We start from the raw sequence: 12,942 nt of genomic DNA on the forward strand, positions 1-12,942 counted from the left end.
AAAGGCCATGGTGATGAAATCACATTCAGGAGTGTCGGAGGAATATGAATCTTGTCCGCATAAATCTGACACTTGTGGCATTTCTTCACATATTTGCAGCAGTCAGACTCCATTGTCAGCCAATAGTAGCATGCTCTCAGCATTTTTCTAGCCATGGCATGTCCATTGGAATGAGTACCAAATGAACCCTCATGGGCCTCAGTCATCAATAGGTTTGCTTCGTGTCTATCCACGCATCTGAGTAAAACCATGTCAAAATTTCTCTTATACAACACTTCACCACTGAGGTAGAAACTTCCTGACAACCTCCTCAAAGTTTTCCTATCTTTCACAGATGCCCCAGGCGGGTAGACCTGGTTCTGGAGGAAATTCTTGATATCAAAATACCAAGGCTTGTCATCATTCACTTCTTCGACTGCAAATACGTGAGCTGGTCTATCCAAGCGCATCACGGCAATATTGGGAACTTCATTCCAATATTTGACCACAATCATGGAAGCAAGCGTAGCAAGAGCATCTGCCATCCGATTATCCTCTCGAGGAATATGATGAAAACTTCTGTAAAGAATATTGAAATCCTTCTCGCATAATCTCTGTATGGGATGAGACTTGGCTGATTCGTCTCCCATTCACCCTTGATCTGATTGACAACCAGGGCCAAATCACCATATACATCAAGATGTTTTATTCTCAAATCAATACATTCTTCAAGTCCCATAATATAGGCCTCATACTCAGCCATATTATTCGTGCATTTGAAAGTTAGCCTTGCTGTAAGCGGAATATGAGTGCCATGAGGAGTAATGATTACTGCCCCAATTCCATTTCTGTACTGATTTACAGCGCCATCAAACACCATCGTCCATCTGGAACCAAGTTCCGGACCTTCATCAAGTGTAGGCTCATTACAATCTTTCATTTTCAAATACAGAATTTCCTCATCAGGGAAGTCATACTGAACAGACTGATGATCTTTAATCGGCTGGTGTGCTAAATGGTCAGCCAAGATACTACCTTTGATAGCTTTCTGAGCTCGATACTCGATATCATACTCAGACAACAGCATCTGCCAACGGGCAATCCTCCCGGTTAAAGCAGGCTTCTCGAAGATATACTTGATTGGGTCCATTCTGGATATCAACCAAGTTGTATGATTTATCATGTACTGGCGCAACCGCTTAGCTGCCCAAGCTAAAGCACAACACGTCTTCTCAAGCATGGAGTACCGAGACTCACAATCAGTAAACTTCTTACTGAGGTAGTAGATAGCAGATTCTTTCTTCCCTGATTCATCTTGCTGACCGAGTACACAACCCATCGAGTCTTCAAGAACTGTCAGATACATAATCAGAGGTCTTCCTTCCACAGGCGGAGACAAGATCGGAGGTTCAGACAGATATTCCTTGATACTGTCGAAAGCTTTCTGGCAATCCTCGGTCCAATCATGAGACTGATCTTTCCGGAGGAGCTTGAATATCGGCGCACATGTGGCAGTCATGTGGGATATAAATCTGGAAATATAGTTCAAGCGGCCAAGAAAACCTCGGACTTGCTTCTCAGTTTTGGGTGCAGGCATCTCTTGTATTGCTTTGGCCTTTGCAGGATCAACCTAAATACCTCTTTCGCTGACAATGAAACCCAACAACTTGCCGGAACGGACTCCAAATGTACATTTGTTCGGATTCAAACGAAGTCTGAACTTCCTTAGACGCTGAAAAAGCTTCAACAAATGCTCAACATGCTCAACTTCCGTTCGGGACTTGGCAATCATATCATCAATATAGACCTCTATCTCCTTGTGCATCATATCATGAAACAAGGTAGTCATAGCTCGTTGATACGTGGCTCCGGCGTTCTTCAGACCGAAGGGCATCACTCGATAACAGAATGTTCCCCAAGGTGTGATGAATGTTGTCTTCTCCATATCTTCGGGTGCCATTTTGATTTGATTATATCCGGAAAATCCTTCCATAAATGAAAAGACTTTGAATTTAGTTGTATTGTCTACCAACATATCAATGTGTGGTAGAGGAAAATCATCTTTCGGACTAGCCTTATTCAAAAATCTGTAATCAACGCACATACAGACTTTTCCGTCCTTCTTAGGAACAGGCACAATATTGGCCACCCATTGAGGATATGTAGAAGTCACCAGAAACCCCGCATCAATTTGCTTCTGAACTTCCTCTTTGATCTTCACTGCCATATTTGGATGAGTTCTTCTGAGCTTCTGCTTCACTGGCACGCACTCAGGCTTCAAAGGCAGGAAATGTTGCACAATATCTGTATCTAGACCCAACATGTCTTCATATGACCAAGCAAAGATATCGGAATATTCTCGTAGCAAACTGATCAAATCCTTCTTGACAGACTCTTCAAGAAGTGCCCTAATCTTCACCATACAAACACAATCCTCAGACCCTAAGTTGATTGTTTCCAAATCTTCAAGGTGCGGCTGAATGATCTTCTTCTCGTGCTCAAGGAGACGGGTAATCTCATCAGGAATCCCTTCATCGTCGTCTTCCTCTGCCTCGAATACAGGGAATTCAAAATTGGGAGATGGCGTTGGATCATTATGTTCAATGGGTTTTAAGATCAACCTGCATAATGATTTCGGTTAATGAAAGCTTTAGAATTTAAACAAGCAAATCATTATGCAGATGAAAAAATGTTTGCTTTTATTCTTGTTTTTATGGGTTTTTTGTGATCACTGATTTCATGCAAAAAGCAAAAAGTGAAAACAAATGAAAAACAAATGTTTAACAATGCATTAATTGAATGAAACATCATTGTATTAAATGTTGCCAACAATGTCATCACTTCTCCTTTTGGCATGGGAGAAGGGTTTTAAACAAAGTGAACAATTACTCTGATCTATGGATGACCGTAGGAACATCTACAGCGACCCAATTGTGGCAGACACCACCAGGAATGACGAAATTGTTCAAGTCTTCTGCATCCTCTTCCAAGATAGCAGCAGCTTCTTCCTCAGGTTGATCGTCATGGATGAATCCTCCACTCGTGAACAAACCTTGCTCATTAAATGCCCCAGACGAATAGCCAATGCCAGCCCGGGATCTATTGTCTTCAAGCTCAATCACCTTCCCTAAACCAGCTACTGCACCACATTCAATGGCCAGCTTCGCATCACGGTAGGAAGTGAATGAAGGAGACTTCTTCTCGATTGGTTCATCAATAGATAAAGCTTGGAACGACGTTCCAACTTCATCCTCAGCGTCAATGTACGAGAAGGAACACAGGTGGCTAACCAGGAGAGCCTTTTCTCCCCCTACCACAACCAGTTTCTTGTTCTTCACAAATTTTAGCTTCTGGTGTAGGGTGGATGTCACGGCGCCAGCCTCATGAATCCATGGTCTGCCTAAGAGACAACTATAAGATGGGTAGATATCCATTACCTGGAAGGTAACCTGGAAATCACTAGGTCCGATTTTGATTGGGAGATCAACTTCCCCAATCACCGTCTTGCGCGACCCATCGAATGCCTTCACAACAACCCCACTCTGCCTCATAGGAGGACCTTGATATGATAACTTTGAAAGAGTGGATTTTGGAAATACATTTAAAGATGATCCAGTGTCCACCAGCACATTGGACATGGCATCGGATTTGCAATTCAGAGAGATGTGTAAAGCCATGTTGTGGTCTCTTCCCTCCTCAGGGAGATCAGCGTCACAAAAACTCAAAGTGTTGCAAGCGGTAATGTTTGCAACGATATTATCAAACTGTTCAACGGTGACGTCGTGATCAACATACGCCAAATCCAAAACCTTCTGCAGAGCCCCCCTATGGGGTTCTGAATTCAACAGCAGAGATAGAATGGAAATCTTGGATGGCGTTTGTAGAAGCTGGTCTACAATGTTGTACTCACTCTTCTTGATGAGCTTCAGCATCTCATCAGATTCTTCATTCATAATGCCACTCGGGCCAACTGAAGAAGCAGGAGTCTTTTGTACAGAGGAGGAGGGTCTGGCAACATCAAGTGCCGGATTCTGAATATTAACAGCAGTCCCAACTGGACGCTCAACGGTATCAGAAGCAACAAGAGCCTTGAGAGGTGCAGAAAACACACGACCACTACGGGTCAACCCGCTCACATCAGCGATATTAGTGACAGACGTCGAAGGCAAAGGCATTTCTACCCCATCTTGCACAGCAACAGGGTTGTATCTGAACGGCACAGCTTTGTCTGAAACATAAGGCACGGGGCCTGCAGGCTTAATGATCAATGAAGGAGAGACCTTCGGCTTGCTGCTATCATAGCGAATAACAACAGGCTCGGGTAGCTTGAACACTGGTGAAATAACGTTCACCTCCGGTTCGTCCTCATCAACATTGCGATTCTGGAGAATCTCAATGGTTCCCTCATCCAGCAATTCTTGGAGTTCTCTTCGTACCTGATTGCAACCCGAACGGTTGACTGAACAAACACGGCACTTGTCGTGGTCATGCTCCATGTGGCTGTACTGACACAACAACCGATGTAATTCGACCAACGACTGTCTGATATGGCTTACATATTTAACTTTGTATTTGCCAGGACACCCCTGGACCATATTGACAGACTTCCCATGCGCGGACAATGGGTTCTTGGTGACATTCGGGCCTGAATCTTCAAAGCTCAAAATTCCACATCTCATAAGGTCTTGAACCTTAGTCTTGAGTGGATAGCAATTCTCAATGTTATGACCCGGAGCACCGGAATGATAAACGCAGTGTTGGTCTGGTTTATACCACCATTGGGGATTTGCAGGCACGGCAGGAGGATCCCTGAGAGAAACCAGCTTCCTTTCCAACAAGGAAGGATAAAGCTCTGCATATGACATAGGAATTGGATCAAAGTTGATCTTCTTCCTATCATAATTCAAATTAGCTTGGTTGATTGTACTTCCACGAGGCTGATAAGCCTGTTGCTGTGGACGCTGCTGTTGCTGATGTTGATGTTGAGGTTGCTGGTATTGAGCATTGTCTCTGAATACAGGTGCTATATGAGCCACCTGGTGCTGATTGCTATTGCGCCGTGTCGGCTTCCTCTGAACAGAGGGTCTTCTGGGCTTGGCATGGGATTGCACAGCACGTGCCTCCCCATCCTTCTTCTTAAACGCCCCATACCGTTTAGAAGAAGAGCTCTCATCTTTGGCTAACCGTCCTTCACGGACACCTTCTTCAAGTCGCATCCCCATGTTCACCATCTCGGTGAAATCAGAGGGAGCGCTTGCTACCATCCGCTCGTAATAAAATGAACTAAGAGTCTTCAAGAAGATCTTAGTCATCTCTTTCTCCTCTAAGGGTGGAGTAATTTGAGCAGCCAGCTCTCGCCACCTCTGGGCATACTCCTTGAATATTTCCTTGTCCTTCTGAGACATGGCCCTGAGCTGATCACGGTCAGGAGCCATATCAACGTTGTACTTATATTGCTTGACGAAGGCTTCGCCAAGATCGTTGAAGGATCAGATATTAGCACTGTCCAAAATCATGTACCATCTGAGCGCAACACCGGACAGGCTGTCCTAAAAATAATGGATCAACAGCTGATCATTATCAGTCTGGGTAGACATCCTCCTGGCGTACATGACCAGGTGAGCAAGTGGACAGGTGTTCCCCTTGTATTTTTCAAAGTCAGGTACTTTGAATTTAATCGGTATCTTGACACCGGGAACCAAGCACAATTCGGCAGCAAACTTGCCGAAAAGGTCTTTACCTCTGAGGGTCTTCAATTTCTTCCTCAGCTCAAGGAATTGGTCATTCATGGCGTCCATCTTCTCATTAACATCCGGGCCCTCAGACGGCTCGGAATGATAGATGGTGTCGTCTACTCTCGGCATGGTATGCACGACAAGAGGAGCAGCAACAGGGACCGGGCTAGATGCCGGCATATGAGCAAAGGTTGGAGCAGGCAGATTAGGCATGAAACCCGGAGGCATACCCCAAGGGAACCCGGCTGGCATGGCGTGAGACCCAAAATGAGCACTGGCGACTGGCACAGTCGGAACCGCAATCTCTGAGATAACTGTCCTCTGGACAGGAGTAGCAGGCGGTTGAGCAGGTTGATTCTGAGCAGCAAGAAGTTGCTCCATCAAAGCGCCAAGTCTGGCGACCTCTTCTTTCAATTCTCTGTTCTCTTGCTCTAGCTGATCCATAACTCTTGCAGAATTGGCTCGAGTATAGTACCGGTGAGTCAGCTTGTCTTCAAAATAAATGAAGAACACAGAGTCAGAACAAGAAGACCAGAAACAAGGTACCTGCTTATGCAAAATGATGCATGAAGTGCTTGTGCATATGCTTTGTTTTATTTTCAAGGAACCCTTAGGGTATTATTTGCAAATTTTGAATTTTTAAAGCATTTATTATCATTATGGAAAATATCTCATTCAATATAATCGAGATAAAGAAGTACAACATTTTTTATTATATTACAAGGAGAAAAGGAAAATAACATCCTATGGATCCCTAATAGCTCGGGATGCTGGAAGACGAGAAGTGCACAACTTCTTGATCTCTCTCTCATAGGTAGCTTCCATATCTGCTTTCTCTTTCGCAAGCTGATCATACTTCCTCTTCCAAAATTTGGAAGACTGAGGAAGCAAAGAAGTCCAAGTATCGTTGGGATCGTCGATTACCCGATGCTCAAGAAACTCAATCAGAGCGTCCTTCTCCTTAAGCTGCTGTAGCAACTCTTCTCTTTCACGAATCCAAGCACGTGAAAGGTCTTCTTCTCTCCACTCCTCTACACGTTGGGTAGGGAGGGTTGAAGGCCCAGCCACATCCAACGGTGTAGGTCTCGGATGATCATATGGCATCAAGTACACGGCGGCTCTCTGTCTGACCCAAGAGGTATAAGGCTCCAAAGCAATGCAATTCTTCGGACCCAATTCATTCCTACTCTTCTTGCAGATCTTGCACCAAGCGCGGACAAATCTGGCTTTCAGGCCTTGGGGATCTTTACCCTCCTGAAAGAACACACCTTCTAACAGAATGTTATGAGGTTTATCCTTTAGGGGGAACCCAAGCTGACGTCGTGCGAGAATGGGATTATAGCTGATCCCTCCACATGTACCAAGAAGAGGCACATTAGGGAATTCACCACAATAGTCAATGATCTGGAAGGTATCATACACACGATCATACCAAGAGATATCATCATTAGTGAGAGACATGAGTCTCTGAGACCACCGTAGACATCCCTTGTTCTCCTTGAAAGCAAGTTTCTACGGCAAGTGCGAAATAAACCACTTGTATAGCAAAGGTAGACAGCAGACGATAACCCCTCCACCCTTTGCATTTCTCAGATGCAAAGAGACATAGGCATCACCCAACAAGGTCGGAACGGGATTAAGAACTGAGAAGATCCTAATGGCGTTCATGTCCACGAATTTGTCGAAATTGGGGAATAAGACCAACCCATAGATGAGCAACACAAACAAAGCCTCAAAGGCATCCTCACTCATGGCCTTCCCATAGATGGTAGCTTGAGCGACGAGGAACTCGGAAGGAAAACCCTGAATTCCGCCTTTGGTAGTCAGATTAGCTTTAATCAAAGCTTCATCTATGTGCAACAAATTTGCAATCTCTCGAGCAGTCGGGATACTCTCAAAGCCACTGAACGGCACCTGATCCAGAATCGGAATTCCAATGAGGTGAGAATACTCCTCCAAAGTAGGCAACAACTGGAAGTCCGGGAAAGAGAAGCAGTGATACAGAGGATCATAAAACTGAGCCAGAGTACTCATCAATCCCTCATCAACCTGAGTAGTCAACAGAGGCAGAAGCTTCCCATAGCGAGCTTTGAAACCCAAGGGATCTAATACATAAGATGTCAGATTCCTTAACTCTTTCATATCGGGCTGTCTAAAGCTGTACTTCTTTGTATGCCTTTTTTGTCTTTCCATGTCTGAAAATTTTGCAAATAAACCCTTTAAGTTCCTTGAAAATTTTCTCTTTTTTCTGATGACATGAAGTGCAGATGAATGCATGAATGCGTGAATGCAACAATCACACTCAAGGATCAAGCAAGTCACACCAAACAAAGGTCATGGGAAAGCTTATTGTATCCCTAATATCAATCATCCATTTTGGTGGATTTAGGTTTTCACCTTATCAACACCCACTACAACAAACAAGACCTTAGACAGCGCTTTTTTTAGCCTTAGACAGCGCTTTAAAGCGCTGTCTAAACCTCCGCTGCTAAAGGTTTAGACAGCGCTTTTTTAAATCTTAAAAGCGCTGTCTAAGCCCCCCCCCCCTTAGACAGCGCTTTGGCCAAAAGCGCTTTATAAGACCCTCTTATTTTAAATTTTTTAGGTATACCTTAGACAACGCTTTTGAAAAGCGCTGTCTAAGCCCCACCCCCTTAGACAGCGCTTTGGCCAAAAGCGCTTTCTAAGACCCTCCTATTTTAATTTTTTTAGGTATACCTTAGACAGCACTTTTCAAAAAGCGCTGTCTAAGGCCCCCCCATTAGACAGCGCTTTTGCCTAAAGCGCTTTCTAATCCCCTCCTTAGACAGCGCTTTTTACAAAAGCGCTGTCTAAGGTATACGAAAATTTTTGAAGCTTTTGTTTTAAACCACATTTTTTCCAGGTTTATAAACCAGAATTTCTACCTGTTTTCAACCAGATTTTGACAGACAATTATCACATTTTATATATGCCATTTTGGCCTTTTTTCTACCAATTTTTGGCTAACAAATATATATATATATACCAATTCAAACCAATTTTGCCTTAAATGTATCAAAATATATACAAATTTATGTACACATTTACAAGTCATAACATATACTACAAATGTACACATTAATTACACAAATTTATGAACAAACATTGAGCTTTATCATGAATTGACACCACTCCTCTTTGATTTCGTCCACTTGATCCTTTGTATAAAATGCACACTTGAATTCATCAAAGTACTACATAATAATATAACATATTTTGAATTAATTCCAACTATTTAATTATATGAGATATGTGTAAATATAAAAATAACTCATAAGTTAGAAATACATACATCGGTGGGAATCTTTAATCGGCCCAAAGCAAGAGTATCTCGCATAAACCTCAACATGAAATACCCGCAATCTATTTGATTACGTTGTTGAGGACACTACATATGAAAAAAAAAATATGGATTATAAATCCTAAGTTTTATCAAGTGTCATCACTAATATAATAAAAAATGTGGTAATTAAAAATATACCGCCACTTTAATCCATGTAATGGAGTTGGCGCCCCTCCTTGAGGTTTGGATATCTCGTTCGGCCTGAAAAGCTTGTAGGACGCTAATAAAATAAAAATGAAGCAATTAGAACAATTCACATAAACTAAGAAAAATTTTGAACATTCTCACTTACGTGTCAATTAGGACCTTCATATCCGGGTATGTTGTCCAATCATTTCCTAACGAGTCAAGATAATACACAATTTCTCGGATAGGATTGATTGCGAGCAACAACCAATGTCCACTGTAATGATTAGGCAAATGTTAGATGGTAACTTGGAAAATAATTATAATAGATGAATTTAGAATGAAATGCTAACCCGGTATTAAACGGTATAAAAAACAACTTCTCCGCATCTTTATTGTCCATGAGGATCCGAAGAACGTACTCCGTCACGGTATCCGGTCTACTTAAGATTAAACCTAAGTTGACGGTCGCGGGTGCTAAGAATCCGAATGACACGTCCAAACCATTGGGGCGCATCAATTTGTCATACAAAAACCTAATATAAAAACATCATTAACATAAAGTAAACATCATTCACAATCAAAATAACATCTTCATTGTATATATCTTAATGTCAATTATCATTTATAATCAAAATAACATCTTTAAAATGACCATCATCTATTAAAAAAATTTAAAAATTTAATCTCTTCATCTTCAATGGATTGAAAATCTTCATCAATATCATCATTCATAATCTGCAAAATAAAAGTAATATAATTGAAATAATATTATTATTTGAAGACTATAAAATAATTAGAATGTAAAGCATAAAACAATTCAACCTTACATGATTATTATTTGGAGCATATATTGATGATTCTCTCTTTCATGACCAATACTTGTAGCAAAATGTAGAAAGATCTTCAATACTACATAGCCATCACAGGAGCAACATATCTCATATTTTCCTTCTCCAATCCAACATTTATCTTCAATGAGAAATTGGTTAGGAGCTTCTACACTTGTAAAAACAAAGTAGATGAAGTGTCATCTAAGTATAAAAACAGAGTGTTCTGAAACACTTAACAAGCAGAATACTTAAGTAAGTAAATTTGTCCCATTTAGGTTTGAATTCAATTTGATTCCAATACTTCCTTCAATTTGATTTCAATTTTAATAGATACTTACCTCTTGGAGACAAATCCAATTGGCATCAATACAAAGAATTTAGTGCCCTTGTAAGTTGTGAAGGCACTTGAGTAGTTCCACCTCACTAGTCCTCGCTTGATGTCTCGTCATTCATCAATAGTCTTATGGGTGGCTGATTTGCATAGCAGCAAGAAAATAAAGAATTAGAGATATACCCACGACAGTGGTCATGAAAAGTTCAAAAAGTCCTACGAAATTATAACATTATTTTTCAAGTTCTGCTTACGTAATTATGGACCAAGTTAATAGGTATGAAAGTGTCTTTTTGACAAAGTCCTACGAAATTATAACATATCTATATGAGAACTAGCACCATAGGATATTTCTTACTTAGTTCTTTTGAGCTTTCTAATAGAATAATATACTAGAGTTGAAGTTGAATATGTCTTCCAATACAACAGGCATAACGGTTACCAAATACATACTAAGAACATTCATCCATATAAGAGTAACACATTGCATCAAAAGGAATTTAGCTAGTTGAAAAGCAAATTATCATTCCCTACAGACTAGTGACCAACCATCAAGTAAATAGTGAATTGGATTATATGATCATATACCTTAAGTTGCTTCCTTATGACATAAGCATTCTCCTCCTTAGCATCATTGTTGTACCGTAATTTCTTTGTGAAGAAATGAAAAGTTGCAGTGTTGCTCTTGGGGACATGCACTGCCATGTACTCAAAATTAAACTCTTCCGACTAACACAATAAAAATACACATAATTAGAATAGAATAGTAAACCCAAGAACATGTGATCAATAAATAGAATCTAAAAAATGCATTACCATGTACTTAGTACCAAAGACCTCTTATGGGTATGAACCACGCTGAGGGAAGTGATAGTAGCATGACACTTACACAATAAAACTAGAGCAGTCCCAAATTTATTTATTCCTATAAGACCAAGGGCAAGCATTCATCCGTTATTGACATTAAAAATCAAAATTTAATTATACACAATATTTGAAACACATTATTTTAAAAACAAATAAGCCATCATGACTCTAACGAACTCCTCATAGTTGATCTGACCATCACCGTCAACATCAACTTCGCGAATCATCTCGTCAACCTCTTCATATTTCAGCTTTTAGCTGAGATTTGTCATAACATGACAGAGCTCAGCTGCAGTGATGAAACCATTTTGATCCTTGTCGAACACACAGATTAGTATCATGTCATAAGAAATACCAAAAGCTTCTCATCTTGGCATTCTATATAATGAAAACCTCTAACCACCCAAATTTAAAACCAATTTAACACTCATTTTATGTTTCATCCCCTGCATTCAAAACGAAAATATCATGGAAAGAATAGGGAAAGTAGTACCAATTAGCAAGGTAGAGCAAAATTTAAAATAGAAGAAGAAAAATTTATTAAATAAGAAACTAGAGTAGAAATAACCATTTTTTGTTAGGAATAACATTACCGAATGGAAAAAAATAACTTACTAGTAATGAAAGGTTCAAAAATTCTTTGAGGTTTGAGAAATTTTGAACAAACAAAGTCTTTAATAGTTAGGGTTTAAGACCTGCGAAAAAGAAAGGGTTAGATTCATACAGAGAGAACAAATAAAGTTGAAGGAGAGTTTTTACAAGTTGAAGGAAGCTCGTCCGGGGAAGGAGATCTCGTAATAGGAAGCATGTTTATGAAGCGAGCCTGCACGGATCCAATCAGTAGTGAAAAACCACACAGGATAAGAATCATACATATAATGGGGGAAAGGGTTAGGGTTTAGGGGAAGAATCTTTCACACAGGATAAACAAGCTCTGATTGAGGGTTGGAAGAAGGGGGAGTGGATTTGGGAGAAAGAGAAGCAAGCTCTGATTGAGGGTTTGGGAGAAGAATGTAGGATTTTTAGGATTTGGGAGGGAATAACTTTTTTTTCGTGACATGAAGGGAATAAAGACTTTAGACAGCGCTTTTGGTTTTAATTTTTTTTTAATTTAAAGACTTTAGACAGCGCTTTATCAAAAGCGCTGACTAAGGTCTATATTTAAAAGCGCTTTCTAAAAGCGCTGTCTAAGGGGGGGTCTTAGACAACGCTTTTAGAAAGCGCTGTCTAAGACCCCCCCTTAGACAGCGCTTTCATTATTTTTTTGGAACATTTTCCGTGTTTTATTTTAATTTTAACCTTAGACAGCGCTTTCTTTTAAAAGCGCTGTCTAAGATGCGCTGTTAAAAGTCATTTTTGGCGTAGTGACCCAAGTTCCATTGATATTAACGGTACATGAACCGGCTCTAACATCCTTAATATCAATCATCCATTTTGGCGGATTATGGTTTACACCTTATCAACGCCCAAGTTCCATTGATATTAAGGATATTTGAACGACTCAACCACGAATCACGGGTTTGCTGAGAGTCACGAGCATGGAGTCTCGGTTAAGAACCACCCACAGGGAGTGTACTAGGGTTTAAACCTGCCAGACATGTTCTACCAGAGGTTCCCATAATCATCGTCCCATCTCTCGGATATTATCGGAGGAACGAATACTCGTATTCCAAAAATATTCTCAAGAGAGACTCTTATGAGTGTAGT

At 40.7% G+C, this 12,942-nt stretch overlaps 1 protein-coding gene across 1 annotated transcript; it reads right to left on the bottom strand.

Annotated features, from left to right (window-relative positions):
- Positions 1 to 8,724: 8,724 nt before the first annotated feature.
- LOC127078926 (uncharacterized) lies at positions 8,725 to 9,764 on the bottom strand. Its single transcript, XM_051019341.1, has 5 exons — positions 9,558 to 9,764; positions 9,371 to 9,481; positions 9,217 to 9,298; positions 9,028 to 9,123; positions 8,725 to 8,929 (listed from the first exon to the last, which is right to left on the bottom strand). Exons 1-5 carry the CDS (start codon positions 9,719 to 9,721, stop codon positions 8,828 to 8,830), a joined length of 555 nt encoding a protein of 184 aa, XP_050875298.1. The 5' UTR covers positions 9,722 to 9,764; the 3' UTR covers positions 8,725 to 8,827.
- Between the last annotated feature and the right edge of the window lie 3,178 nt (positions 9,765 to 12,942).

This window comes from Lathyrus oleraceus, chromosome 5 (assembly GCF_024323335.1).
Source record: "Lathyrus oleraceus cultivar Zhongwan6 chromosome 5, CAAS_Psat_ZW6_1.0, whole genome shotgun sequence".
Lineage (NCBI taxonomy): Eukaryota > Viridiplantae > Streptophyta > Magnoliopsida > Fabales > Fabaceae > Lathyrus > Lathyrus oleraceus.